At 46.3% G+C, this 15007-nt stretch overlaps 1 protein-coding gene across 1 annotated transcript in view; it reads right to left on the bottom strand.

Moving 5' to 3' along the window:
- The window catches only part of Rbpms2 (RNA binding protein, mRNA processing factor 2), a 30275-nt gene that overhangs the window by 1481 nt on the left and 13787 nt on the right, over positions 1 to 15007 (bottom strand). The window contains exons 2-6 of the mRNA XM_051197789.1: positions 8271 to 8348; positions 7749 to 7787; positions 6878 to 6940; positions 6423 to 6573; positions 5834 to 5982 (exon numbers count right to left, since the gene is read on the bottom strand). Coding sequence (XP_051053746.1) covers positions 5834 to 5982; positions 6423 to 6573; positions 6878 to 6940; positions 7749 to 7787; positions 8271 to 8348 — 480 coding nt within the window. The remainder of the gene's footprint in view (positions 1 to 5833; positions 5983 to 6422; positions 6574 to 6877; positions 6941 to 7748; positions 7788 to 8270; positions 8349 to 15007) is intronic.

The following is a 15007-nucleotide window of genomic DNA, read 5'->3' as shown; positions in this document are numbered from 1 at the left end:
AACATGGCTGTAAAGAGCAAGCAGGACAGGAGGTAAAACACGCTAAAAAACAAAATCAGTGTGATCTCCAAGGGGTGGGTCTCCTACAAACACAGGTCCTAGCAATTCTTCAACACAGCCATTTTTGACCTTTCCATCTTTCCCACACACACTCTTGTTACAAGGCTCGTGAGTTCAGAGACTTGAAACCCCTTACTGGGGTTTCAGGCAGGAGGTGACAGCTACAGGTTATCTTTGCCTGGGCCTGTAGCTACCTACCTATACTGTAGCAAATGCAGAAGGCCCCACGGGGCAGAAGTCCCAAGGCAGGGTTCCTAGAGACTGGTCAATAAAATGGCATGGATCCCTCTCTGTGAGCCAGACCTGGCAAGGACAGCTGAGCTGCTGCCAGACAAAGGCTTTAGGGACCGCATCTGCCCTAGTTACTCATGGCTAAGGAGGAGTTACATCAGCTCCAGCCTGACGGAAAGCTGCCTGGGGGAAAGTGGGGTCTGAGCATCCAGGAGAGCCTAGAGTCCCCTCAGGAAAGAGTGAGGTGACACTTAAGAGACACTGTAGAGAATGAGTGAGAAGCTGGGCACTCAAACTTGAAGTCATAGCAGGCAGACCCAGCTGGCCCACTTGGCCACATGTGATTCCTGCCTCTTGGTTTAGCAGAAAGGGCATGACAAACTCGAGGCCCTTTGGGCTGAGGGAACTGCCCTAGGAACTGCTACTAAGACCGTCCCAACACTACGTGTTATTTGTAGAGTGCACCATTTGGGCCATATACCCTTCCAGGATGGTGATGAGAAATTAGGGGCTGATTATCCTAACACTTGCACACCTGGCACATAGCAGGACAGGCTCTTCCTTTCCTGGCTCACAGCCATAGGGGAGGAATTCCTCTGGTCTTTTGCTGTGCTGGGGATACCCTCTTAGCCGCATGCCCATATAGACACCAGCACTTATTCACAAGCAAGGATGTAAGAGGACGAAGCAGTACTGCCACCAGAAGTTCAGGGCTCCAGCCAGATCAATCTCCTTATGGGCTCTGCCTCCCATCCTTCACCCAGCTGGAGCAGCCCCACAATTAGTGCCTGACTGGCTGGAAGTCCATGGCACCAGACACAAGGGAGCCAAATGCCTCAGATGGCTGCTTGAAAAAGTCTCCCCATACATGCTCCACAGGTGCTCCAACAACAGCACCATTCCTCAACCCTGGAGTCAAGATGTCTTGGGATGTCTTGAGGTAGGGGCGGGGGCATTTATGAGCCCAGGACAGCCAGGCCACTGATGCAAAGAGAAGCATGCACTTGAATGGAAGCACTCAGTGGGGCTGCTGTGGAACATTTCACTGATGCCTGGCATATGCCTGCGGCCTGGGTTCCTCTAACAGCAGCCCAGTCCCTCTTGTATCCCTCTTCCCGCCCTTGCACAGCACAGCTCGTGACACCTTCCAGGCCCATGCTGAGCATGTGAGACCCCATAGTCATCATTCAGCTGGTCAGCTTCCTGAGAGGCCGCCCTGTCAGAGAACATGAGGACGAGAGAGGACACTGCCTCAGTCCACTCTCAGATCTTAGGACCAAATAAAAAGATCTACCAAAAAGGAAGGAATCTACACGGGGAAAAATATGAATAACCAATAAATATGGGAGTCTCACTTTGCTAGAAAAATCAAAATATTTCACCCAGGACCAGTGAGATGGCTTAGTAGCTAAAAGCACATAGGCCCTTTGACCTGAGTTTGGTCCCTGGAACCCACAAAAAGGTGGAAGAAAAAAACTGGCTCTAAAAAGTTTCCCTCTGACCTCCACACACATATCATGTCACACAAGCAACATCATCATCATAATAGTAAATTTAAAAAAAATTAAGGGTGGGCATTGGTGGTGCACGCCTTTAATCCCAGCACTTAGGAGTGGGTGGACTTATGAGTTGAATTAGAGCCAGCATGGTCTACAGAGAGTTCCAGGACAAGCTCCAAAGCTCTACAGAGAAACCCTGTCTTGAAAAACAAAAAAGAAAAAAAAAAAAAAAAAAAAAAACATTGTGAAAGAGTCACATCTGTTTATTTATGTACTCACTCCCAAATCTATACATTTATTTACTATCATGTATGCGTGTGAACATATGGGATCAGCACTCTCCTTTCATCCTTCTGTGGGCTTCAGTGATCAAACTCAAGTCCCCATGGAGGCAAGCACCCTTACCCTCCAGGGCCATCTTAGCTCACCAGGCCCCAAATCTAAGACTTTAAAAAGAGACAGCCATCACTGGGCATGACAGCACTGAAGCAGAGGCAGGAGAACTGCCATGAGTTTAAGGCTTTTTGTAGGCAGGTAGGCAGATAGGTAGGTAGGCAGGTAGGTAGGTAGGCAGGTAGGTAGGTAGGTAGGCAGGTAGGTAGGCAGGTAGATAGGTAGGCAGGCAGGCAGGCAGGCAGGAAGAGGTTTTCCTTGGAGTGGGATGAGCCAATATTAAAAAGAAACCCATCTGTCTGGTTTCCACCCCAAATGCAGATCTGTAGGAGCTTAAATGCTTTTGAGAGAGGTACTTTGCCACATGCTGCTCTTAGTTTTCACTCACGAATTTCACTTATATTATCAAAAGCCCCATTACACAGAAAACAGGCAAAAGAGTCTGTGGCCACACATGCTTTCATGCCTTCTTGCTTACAAGGAAAGTTCTGGTGTTGAGACAGAGTTTCAATGTAGCACAGGCTGGCTTCAAATCTGCTATATAGCCAAGGCTGGCCTTGAACTCCTGACCCTCCTTCCTCCACCTCCCTAATGCCGAACGTACAGTCAGAAGCCACAATGCCTTCCTTTCAGGGCCCTCCTGCAAGTCTGGTCTGTGCAGCCACAGGGCTATGGATGAGCCTGGCAGGAGAGCAATAGTGGGTATCAGTGCCTTCTTAGGACTTCTATTTTTTAGCTGCTAACTTTTCTCACGGTCACCTCCTCGCCCTTCATTTTTTCTATTGGTCCCCTGGGTCAGAGCCTCTCTCAAAGTGTCTGCTTCCTTATTTAGACACTTCTGGTGAAGTACTATCATGGAACATAGTGGAGAGGGAAAAACAAAAAATATCACTCCATGGAATATACTTGCACGCCTATTACTAAAGCCTCATGGCCTCTTTTAGTGCTAATGAAATGGGTGTCCAGCCAGTCTGAAAAACAAGGTCAGAACTAAAGACTGTTCAGTCATAAGTCTGCCTCCAAAATATAACACTGTCTATGCTTTAGGGTGGCTTCCTTCCTGTTCCCAGGAAGGCAGCACCTCAGGCATCCAGCCAGACAATAACAATCATCCTGCCTCAGCAATCACAAATGACAGCACTTCTATAGTACTTTATGCTGATAGCACCATCAAAAGCTGTGGTAGAGTATGATGTATCATAGCACTCCAAGATGGAGGCAATCAGGAGTTCAAAGTCATCTCAGGCTAGACTATGTGAGACCCTTCTCAAAAAGCTCAGTGATATAGTACTTGCTTAGAATGCATGAGGCCTTGGTTCCACTCTGAGCACCATGTAAAACCAGGGTGATGCCTGCCTATAATCTCAGCACTCTGGAGGTAGAGACAGGAATGAGAAGCTCAAGACCATCCTGACCCTTGGCTACATGATGCAATTAGAAATCAGCCCAGAATACGGGAGAACAAAGCAAAGCAAAAACATTGAGGCCAGGGTCTGGGAAAGGGACCCCAGGAGACTACACAGAGTTCAGGGATAGCAGCAGGGCAACACTCCCAGCTAGCATGGCAGGAGTGTCTCCTGGGTTCACATGATAAACCTACTACTGTCTCTGGCTCCTGAATACCTAGTCAGCCTTTTCATCTCACAAATGAGCATATATCGGCCCAAAGGTGAAGCTCATGTAGCTAATTGGTGGCAGAGCTGGGATTATAGGCCAGGAACCCCTGATTCTCCCCCGGGACCCTGCACTAGAAGCTATAAGCACCCACAGAAAAGGCCTCCCTATCCCATACTCCACTCCTGTGTTACTACCCAAACCTTCCCCTCGGGAAGACCTCAGAGGGATTTTCTAGCTATCCAGGATGCTCAGCTGGAGAAAGTACCTTATTAGTTACAGTTTAGCCCAGCACAATCAAAACCTGCCTAAGAGACTTCTCTGCTGGGGTAAACCTGCTAAGATAATGGCACCTGACCTGAATTTTCCACCCTTGGAGGACAACCTCTGTGCTAAGCCCATGAGAAGACCCAGAAATTGACATGCACTCTTTCTTTCTTTCTTTCTTTCTTTCTTTCTTTCTTTCTTTCTTCCTTCCTTCCTTCCTTCCTTTCTTCCTTCCTTCCTTTCTTTCTTTCTTTCTGGTTTCGAGACAGGGTTTCTCTGTTTTACAGCCCCGGCTGTCCTGGAACTTACTCAGTAGACGAGGCTGGCCTCGAGCTCACAGAGATCTATCTGCCTGCCTCTGCCTCCAGAGTACTAGAAATAAAGGAGTACCCAGTTCTTCTAACTGCAGCTTCTGCTTCCTGTGAACTCTCCTTCCCAAGCTTTTCCTTTCTCCATATTCCCTTTTCTACTTCGAGATCAGGGCCAAGTAGCTCCCTCCGTATGCTCCTTTCCTGACATTGTAGGAAACCCCTAAGCTAAATGGTCACTTCAAGGCTCACGTTTTGGTGGTGAGAACTGGCTAAATGTCTACATGGCCAGCAGCAGAAACAACAGTACTTAACGCCCTGCTCTGGGCCCGGCCTCTGCTCTCTCAAACTTCCCTTACAAGTAGCTTCTGTCTTTTATCTGCCCAAGTGCCCAGTCCCCAAGCCTGTAAACCCAATACTTGGCAGGTTGATGTAGGAAGATTATCAATAGTTCAAGGCCAGCCTGATCTACATAACAAGACTGTCTCCATAAAGGAAGGAAGGAAGGAAGGAAGGAAGGAAGGAAGGAAGGAAGGAAGGAAGGAAGGAAGGGAAGGAGGGAGGGGGGGAGGGAGGGAGGGAGGTTGGCTGGTAGGTTGATCCGGCATGGTGTTGCATGCTTGTGATAAATCCAATACTTGAGAAACAGAAACAGGAATATCAGGAACTCAAGGCCAGCCTGGGCTACATGAGTTCCCCACACCCCACCCCATTAAAAAAAAAAAAAAAAGTCTAAATAATTCAATCTACTAACAAAACAAAATATCTACCAGCAAACAGGGCTGTCAAGATAGCTGGGGTTCATAAAGGCACTTGCTCCCAGGCTGACAGCCTAAGTTTGACCCACATGGTGAAGAGAACTGATTCCCAAAAGTTATCTTACGGTCATACGCATAAATGTAACTAAAAGCAAACCACCACCAAAAAAAAAAAAAAAAAAATCCAGATAAGCAGATAAGCAGGAGTTCTAGGCTATCCAGGCAAAGTTCTGGCCTTCATTGAGGTACTCTCCAATTCTGAACAACCCAAAGGCACTGTGTATTATTCTAATTTCCCAGAGTAATAACTGCCATAGAGCCAGGAAGAGGAAGAGCAGACCTGCCTGCATATTCCTGGGTTTGTGCTCCTGACACACAGATAGATCTCCAGGGCCTGAGCTTCCACATATCTGTGAAGACAACAGTTTGTGAGGTTTTGTGGGTTTTAGGATTTTTTATTTGTTTTGGGTTTTTTTGTTTTGTTTTGTTTTTTTGTGGAACACCAAGTCTCACATTTTAGCCCAGGCTGCCTTCAAAATCCCTGCCTGTTTTCTAAATCATAAGATTAGAGACTTGAGCTACCATTCCCGGCTCAAGACAGCACTTGAGTTGTGGCAGCCGAGACAGGAGCAGCCTGTGCCAAGGAAGGCAGACAATGCCCGATTGTCTTAAGCCTTTGACTCCTCCAATCAAAACAGCTTACCTGAGCATGTAGGGTGGCGGCGGCAGCAGTGGCAGCTGGGTAGGTGAGCGTAGTATGTGAAATGGCTGGCGTCAGCTCTGTGGTGTAGAGAGGGTAAGGGGCCCAGGCCTCTGGGGACGCAGGAATCAGAGCAGTCCCCATCAGATCATCTACAACAGGAGACAACAGCCTCCATTCCATCATCACAAACCAGTCTCTCCTCCCACCACCCTCTTTCAAACAGAAAGGGGGACCCTGCACTATAACTGAACCAAAGTCCCCCATGCTCCAAGACCAGGGAAAGTCACCCTGTGAACCTGCTTGGCATGGTCAATACCCTATTTCTGGAAGATCTCAAGCAGGTCATAGACACCCTATATTAAAAAAGAGAAATCACAAAAAAGGCTTCAAGGAAATAGTACAGCCCTTGAGTCTAGAGAGGAAGATGTAGGCTGCTAAGTCTCAAGGTGATATCTACAGATGAAAGAAGGCCCCAGAAAAGAAGACATGACTAATTCCCTTAGGATCTGAATATATGCAGTTTAAGGAGAACCTGCTGGCCTGGGCCAAGTCAAAGAACAGGAGAAAAAAAGGTCAGAGGCCCACTCACAAGGGTCTCGTGCAATCAAATGTGCTCCTAGGGCAGGGTGGACATTGGTGGGATTTGGTGTTGCTATTAGCTTGCTCTTGGCCATCTTGGTGTTGGCTTTGGCAAACTCTAGCCTCAGGGTTTGGGGGTTCTCAGGATCAAAGCGAATACCCTAAATGGGAAGAAAAGGAAGAGAGAGTCATACAAGGACCCATACTGTCACCTGCCATCAACACAGAGGGTTCCAGAAGCAAGCTTGCCTTTAAGACTTTTGCACACAGGGCTACAGCAGAAGGAATAATGCTGACCTTGTGAGTAATGACACTCACAACAAACCAGGGAGCCAAAGATTCTGCCCTAGGATGGGTGGGAAATAAAAATCCATGTGTTTATTGAGTAGGGGAAGATCTGCAGTGGGACAATAGGGACAACCCTGTTTCTCTATGGGTCAGTGAAAGGTATGTCTGTCTACTCACATTCAATGCGTTTTTGGCTGCTTCTGCTCCTGCCCGGCTGTCAAAGATCACAAAACCAACAGGCTAGTAGGAAGAAAAAAAAGAACATGCTTGTATGTCTCCCTGCCTTACATCTCTGCACCCCAGGCACTGCACTTTCATAGCATGTCCAAGGCCTCGGGCTAGATGCCTATCTCCCCACCACCACCACACCACAAACATTAAAAAAACGCCATCACCTAATTAGAAATAGTATTTGTCCTGCTGGTTAGAGAACACAGAAGAAATAAAGATCTTGCCCATACCCTCCCTAAGGTAATCTAGAAGATTCGGTATTCACAAGCAGCATCTAAGTTAAGTCTCCCTTCTGAGTACTGCACTATGAAAGGACGCCAATACATCCATGGGTCACTGTATCATTAATAACAGCACCTTTTCTGTATCTCATTTCTTTTTTTTTTTTTAAAGCAGTACTAAGGATTAAACCTACATCTGGCACATGTCTGGCAAGTGCTCTATCACAGAGCTGTAACCCTATCCCAGAAGTCTTTTCAAATGCATGCAGATAAAGTTGTAAACTTCTAGCTTCAAACTCCCAAGGACCCCAGAAAGGCTCTGGGCTCTGGCCTCCTACTATCTCTAATGTCTTCAGCCTTGGGGGTCAGGCAAGCTGTGGTTCCAGAATGCTGGAGCCAGACAAGGACAGAAGCTGACAAGTCCCAGCTGGCTCAAAAAGAGGAGGAGGAAACTGTGGAGGCCACCCTTCTGTCAGGACAGAAGCAAGGCAGCAAGGAGTGGGTATCCACCTTCAGAGCCTTCAAACAGTAGGAAAAGTTCCAGTTCTGCCAGCAGTTAGCCTGGACTAGGAGGAAAAGCCTAGGAGAGACGTTACCTGTCTTGAAGTGAGCTTGATCAGGGACCCTTCATAGCCCTGTGGAGAGAGGTGGCCATTTCAGGGGTCAGAAGCTGTGGTTGTGCTAACCCAGCACTGTCTCCTGCAGACTGACTCATTCTAACAATTCTCCAAAGTCAGCCCTCTCACCGAGGCTGAGTCTTGCTACCTTTTGTGTTCTGAGTCACATAGTACAGCGGTACCCCAGGACACTTCTGTGTGCTCAACTTTTAATGAGAGCAAGTGCCTTATCCAGTTTCCTCAGCTTCAAATGAAAAAAAAAAAAAAGTCTACACCAAACCTCAAAAATTCCCCACATGGCAAAGTCTGGCAAGATCGTTACCGTCTCTACTTTACAGATGAGTAAACCAGAGGTTCAGCAGGGCAGAGCCATCATAGACAGAGCCAGGTTTGTGACCTCAGTTTCTGATACACCTTTCTGCAGTTCAATCCATGGCAGAGATTCACTCTTGTTGCTCAGCCCTGACCCCGGGCTCTGGGGGCTCCTGGGTCCTGACTCACCTTGAACGGCCGGAAAAGCAGGTACAGTTCTCTAGGTTTAATATCCACAGGGAGACCACTGACAAATAGTGTCCGGACCTGGAGACAGAGACCACAGTGGTCACAGTCGGGGAGGGGGGGAGGGGGGGACGGGACGGGACGGACAGGGAGAAAAGCGTTGTTCATCCATAAAGTAGGGCTTACAGAGAAAGTGAGTATAACTTAGGTCACCTTTACACGTACAGCTTCTTGGCTTTGAATTTGTTTCCTTTAGGCTTCACCTAACACCTCTGGGCAAATCTCCCAGCAACAGAAGCAAGACAAGAGAAGGAGAGCCCAGGTACATAAATGTACCGATAGGAGACTACAGCCCCACACTCCTGAGGAGTGAGAGTGCCATAAAATAAGCACATAAAAATGTTACGATTTTGCACTTGCTACACAAGGACCAGAGTCTGGATTTGAGCACCCACAGAAGCTGGGCATCCCAAGAACACCTGTGACTACAGCTCTGAGAAGGATAGAGACAGAAGGATTGCTGAAGCTGCCTATTTTGCCAGATTCTCATAAGCCCTTGGTTTTGTTTTTTGAGACAGGGTTTTTCTGTGTAGCCCTGGCTGTCCCCAACTCAGAAATCCACTGCCTCTACCTCGGGATGAAAGGCATGCACCACCATTGCCCAGCTGTAACCTGGCTTTTTATATGGATTCTGGGGATCATAACTTTAGTCCTCAAGCATGAAAAGCAGTATTTTGCCCATGACCTCTGCAGCCCCATGTGTTGAGTTTTGAAATGTAGAGTAAACCCGAAAGAGGGTTTACTGCTGTAATGAGTGTCTTCCTTGTGGTTACTAGTTGGTAATGAAGTCAGATCTAAATACTGGTTTTTTATCCTGTTGACCCCTAGCTTTCTGAACCACCGGCATGTATTTCAGACTACTGGTGGAACTGTTCATTTTATCCAACTTCTATTTTTGTTTAATGTTTTTGCTTTTGTGGTACTAGAAACTCTGTACATGCTAGGAAGGCACTCTACCACTGAGTTACAATTTCTAGTTTGTTTGTTTGCTTGTTTTGAGACAGGGTCTCTCTACAGAGCCGTGAGCATCCCAGATTGGCCTTAATCTTACAGAGATCCACCCGCCTCTGCCTTCCTAGTGCTGGGATCAAAAAGGTGTTGTGCCACCATACCCCAGCACAATTCCTTGTTTTTTAAAAAAATAAAATCTTGATTTGAGACAGCATCTTGTCTAGACTAGTCTTGAACTTTCAATCCTTTCACCTTTATCTCCCAGGCACTGGGATTACAGGTCTGTCACAAAGGACTTCTGCTATGCAAATAAGTCAGTGTTAAAGTAGATATAGCCCTTGGGAACTGTGATGGGAAAAGGAGGTGTTCTAGTTTACTACAATTTTTTTAGGTTTTTTTGTTTGTTTTTTGTTTTGTTTTTTTTAACTTATTCTTATGTGTATGAGTGTGTGTGTACATATGTGTGCATTTCACAGGACAACTTGGAGGAGTCAGTTCTCTCCCTCCACTGTGTGGATCCCAGAGGTTTGATGGCAGAAGCCTTCACCCCGAGCCATCTCTCGGGTCCAGCCTAATGGTTTAGATACATTAAAAACACATCTCTTATTCATTTACTTATTTATAAATAGTTAGTCTCTCTCTCTCTCTCTCTCTCTCTCTCTCTCTCTCTCTCTCTCTCTCTCTCTGTGTGTGTGTGTGTGTGTGTGTGTGTGTGTGTGTGTGTGTACACACCTATGGAGGAAAAGAGAGTGTTAAATTCCCCAGAGCTGAATCACAGCAGTAGGCTGCCTGATAAGTACTGGGAGCTGATCCTGGGTCCTCTATAAGAGAAACAAGTGCTTGTAAGTGCTGAAATATCTCACCTGCCCTATAAAAAACACATATTCAAGGGCTTGTTTGAAAAGGCTCAGTGGATAAAGACACTTGCTGCCTAAGGCTGATAACTTGAGTTTGATCTCTGGAACCCACAGTAGCAGAGAACGGATACCTACAAGGTGTCCTCAGATACCCCATGTGCATATGTGGCATGTGGCATATTCATAAAGACACACAGACACACACAGACACACGTAGAATTCTTTTTAAAAAAAATGAAAATCCAGAATCACTGTAAGGGCTGTAGTATCACCACTGAAGAGGCAAAACCAGGAATAGCAACACAAGTTGAAGGCTAACTTGCTCTACACAGTAGATTTCAGGCCAGCCTTTAAAACATTATCTTGTTGAGATAGAGGTGGCTCAGCAGTAGAGTAATTGTTGTTCTTGTAGATGACCTGGGCTTGATTTCCAGTGCCCACCTGATGGGTCACAACCATCTGTGTAGCTCCAATGCCAGAGGATCTAACACATTCTTCTGGCCTCTGAGGTCACCAGACACAGACAGACAGACAGACACACACACACTACTCATAAATATAAGCACTCCTACATATAAAATACATATATAATAAAAACATCCAGATAAGCAAAGCTTCCCTGCACACTTGACTTCTATGCCCTGCCCTGCCTCTCCTTACCTTCCTGTTTAAGAAAAGGAAGAGAAGCTGGAAAGAGACTCAGCAGTACTTGTTTTGCATACAAGGCCCCACATAAAGCAGGGGCTGCTTATGAAGTCTGCAATTCCAGCACTAAGCAAATAGAGACAGAAGGACCAGAAGTTCAGGTCATCCTCAACTACACAGTGAGTTTGAGGGCCATCCTGGGCTATATATATAAGACCCTGTCTCGGGGCTGGAGAGATAGATGGTTCATTGGCTAAGAACTCTAGTTGCACAAAACTGTCTATTACACCAGTTCCAGGCGATCTGGCCTCCTCACACAGACATACATGCAAGCAAAACACCAATGCACATAAAAAAAATAAAAATCTTAAAATACGCCTTCCTAAATTTTAAAAAAGGAAAAATACAAGCCAGGCATGATAATTCATGCCTTTAATTCTAACACTTGAAAGGCTAAGGCAGAATAATTGCTCTGAGTTCAGGGCCAATCTAAGCTAAAACAAAAGCAAAACCCTGTCTCAAAATTTAAAAAAAAAAAAAAAAAAAAGATGGTGAGTCTCCTTTGAAATATCCACACCTGTGTTCTTGGACGTGTCTTACTGCTTCCCTCAAGCACCTCTCTTGCCTCTTTTTCTTTGTTTGGGGGAATTTTTTTTAGAAACTATGTAGCCTTAGCTGACATGGAATTTGCTATATAGAATAGGTTGTCCTCAAATTCATAGAAACCAGTCTATCTCTGCCTTCCAAGCACTGGCATTAAAGGTGTGTGCCAACATGCCCAGCCATCCCTGTATATCTTAATCTTTGTGCTTAAAATCTATGTTAAATTTGTCAGGTGTAATGTTGCACACCTTTAATCCCAACACCTAGGAGGCAGAGGCAGGAGGATCTTTGTGCTTGGTCTACAGAACCAGTTCCAGGACAGTTAGGGCAGTTACACAAAGAAACCCTGTCTCAAAAGAGATAAGGGAAAGAAAGAAAATCTATATTTAAAATCCCTTTTAATAAACTCTTAACTCTGCTTCCAAAACTTTAAAAAAAAAAATCTTTTTTTTAAATAAAAAAAGCTTTCATTCCCCCCCCACACACACACACACACAATGTAGCCATGCCTGAAAAGTATTTGGTTGTCCTATGGCAGGCCACATGGAAGGATCAAGGCTCCAGGGCTCAAAGGATGGCTCATTGTTTAAGACCACTTGCTGTTCTTGCAGAAGACCTCAGTTTAGTTTCTCCTAACCACATCAATTGACTCCAAATGACCTGCAACTCCAGGCTAAGGGATCCCTCTTCTGGCTTTCATGGGCATCTGCATACACAGAGGTCACATCCAGACAAACCGGCACACACTCATAAAATTCAGCGGGGAGAAGGGGGGATGTGTTCCATGTTCTAGTGATGTGGTAAGTGTCGAACACCTGACTTGTGCGGGCACCAATTTGAATCAGGAACCTGAAGGAGTGCCAAGCAAAGTTCACACGTGTACACACACACAAACACACACCTTCAACAGAGTCAAAATTGTCAAAGAAAACTAATCTTATAGCTAGCTGCTGGTTACCATGTTACCACATCCACCTACACAAGAGTGACTCTCGGCCAAGGGAAGAACAAACTTCTCGTGAAATTTTGCCTGCCAAGCACACACAGCAGGATTTCTGGCCATTTTGGATGCTTTTTTTTCCTTAGAGACATGGCATTTTACCTGAGAAAAGGCTTGTTACATTCCCAGTCCTCAGAGCTCTGTATCCCTTAGTACCCCTTTGCCCCATCTTTTGGCAGCTCCTTTTGGAAGCACATAGCTGGGGCTCCAGGGTGGGCTAACCTGTGCTCTTGGACTCAAGGTTTAAAGTATACAAGTGAATCTCCCCCCCCCCCCAGGACTCACCTAAGGTCACAGAGAAGAGCACTGACTCAAAAATCCTAGTATCTCTGCTACACCTGCTTTGGGTTACCAAGAGAGGGTAAGACCTCAGTGCTAAACCTCAGACAGAGTAGCTTGGGATCTGTTCCAGCAGATGGGATTTTTGAGTACAAGCTCTCTACCACCAAGGGAACCTCAGCAGTCCACTCTTCCTCCTAGAGCAGCTCCACAGAAACTTCTGCCTCTGCATTCTCCAGAGTCTGCCTATCTCAGCCCAGGCTAATTTTAATCTGTCCCTCAAACAGCTCTCTGGCCAGACCTCCCTAGAGGCCCCTTAAATAGCAAATTCTCAGCACCAAGTTTCCTGCTTTGTGTAGGAGGGGGCATGAGCTCAGGGCTTTCCCTACCTCCAACTGAGGTCCTCCTTCCTAGCCTTTTCTCTGGACCACAGGGCCCACTACCTCTGCTTTCCATCCTTTATGTTCTAAATCTCCTCAAGGACTATAGAACGGTTCCCAGCATGCACCCGACTACTCTGACAGAAACAAAACAGTTCCAGATTAGGTGACTGGTCCCATCTGCCATTCCACAGGCTCTTTACAGAAGTCAGGTATGGGAGGCTAAATCACAGAAGTGTAACCTGAACATTCTACCCAATTACATCCTTCTATCTCCCTTGTTCAGAGAGGGGCAGTAGGGTTAGAAAGGATCAATAACTTGTCTTTGGTTTTCTTGGGACAGGGTTTCAATAAGTATCGTAGGCTGACCTTGAATTGACTGTGTAGCCCAGACTGGCTTCAAACTCAGAGCAATACTCCAGTGTGCCAACACAATCAGCTTGGCTAACTTTTACAAGACACAAAACTGTTACACCAGCAATCTACTTGGGCAGCTGCATTATTAGCCCATAGCTGGATCTCCCTTCCAAAACTATTCCAGATAATAGGGAAGTGATGAGAAAAGGTAGAAACCGGCAGGCTAATTGATACCGGGAGGTATAAACTCAACAGGCTGGCTAGCAGCACATAGAAAAGAAGGTTATCTGTAACCCACCAGTGGCCAGCTTCCAACATCAGACCCCACACAGCTCCATGCACTCCAGGTTCCCATCTCATGGTAACTGTGCTGTTCCCTCTCACCCTGCCCCTTCCTTACTTGTTATCTAGAGAGCATCCATCCTTCAGGCTAGGTTTATACACACACCCACACACCCAGGTTCCTTCCCTGAAGTCCTGCCCTTGCCTTGTACTGGTGTCACTAGTCTGAGCTGATCTGGCATCCCGACTACACAAGAAACAAGTCTCGAAACTTCCACGCCTTCCAAAGCATCAACTCAGGTCCTGTCACTCAAGACCTCCCCACTTCCATATTCAGTTCCTCTAAAGAAATTTACCCAGAGGACAGGTGTGGCCCAGCATGGTACACAGATATCACCTGCCTCCAGGATCAAGAGCTACCCTCACTCTATATCTACCCCATATATAAGGCTCAACAAAGGGCATTAAATCACTTCCCTCCACAAACTACATTACCTGTCAAGCTACCAAGAGCCATCAGTTTATAAAGGTTGTCTAGTAAGGCTAGATCAGGTTCAGGTCAGTCTAGAGCTGTCAATGTGGGTAGAGGACCTTAGGCAGTCACTAGAATCTTTAATCTCTCTATCTTCTCCAGAGGAGGGAATAATTACTCCAGGTTTAAATCACCAAGGAGCCAACTCCCTCAAATAAAACAAAACAAAACAAAAAAACACCCAGGTGATGCGGCACACGCCTTTAATCCCAGTGCTTGGGAGGCAGAAGCAGACAGCTCTCTGTGAATTTGAGGTCTGGTCTACAGAGTGAGTTTCAGGACAGCCAGGGACACAAATGAAACCCTATCTCAAAAGAAAACAAAACCCTCATTTAACAGATGAGAGGGAAATGAGCGTGGCAAGAGCTGGTGATGGCAGTTTGTACACACAGCCTAATCCAACCACTCTTGCATCCCAGGCTACCATGAGGCCTACCCCTCCTATAGCACTCTCTGGTGCCAGACTCAGGGTATGGTAACTGGGCCATCAGGAGAGGTCAGCTGCAGATCAGGGTTCTGTACTAACAGTTGATACTACAACAAAACAGATCAACCAAAGAACTTAAGGCCTGTAGTCTTATAACAAGTGAATAGACACACACATGCACCCCTTCAAATTATTTGAAGAAAGCATTAAGGGTGGTCCACATCATCCCTAGGAAGGCAGAAGGTACCTCACTTGTTTTCTTGGGACTGTTTCCCACACATCTCTTCTGCAGAAGCAGCAACACAACCCAGGGGACTGTCTCCTTTCTGTTCCGAAAGGTAAAGGACTACATTGCTTTTAGAATGGC

Source organism: Phodopus roborovskii, unplaced genomic scaffold (genome assembly GCF_943737965.1).
Source record: "Phodopus roborovskii unplaced genomic scaffold, PHOROB, whole genome shotgun sequence".
NCBI classification, from domain to species: Eukaryota; Metazoa; Chordata; class Mammalia; order Rodentia; family Cricetidae; genus Phodopus; species Phodopus roborovskii.
The sequence above is the reverse complement of the archived record's forward strand: the minus strand, read 5'-3'. Positions and strand labels throughout refer to the sequence as shown.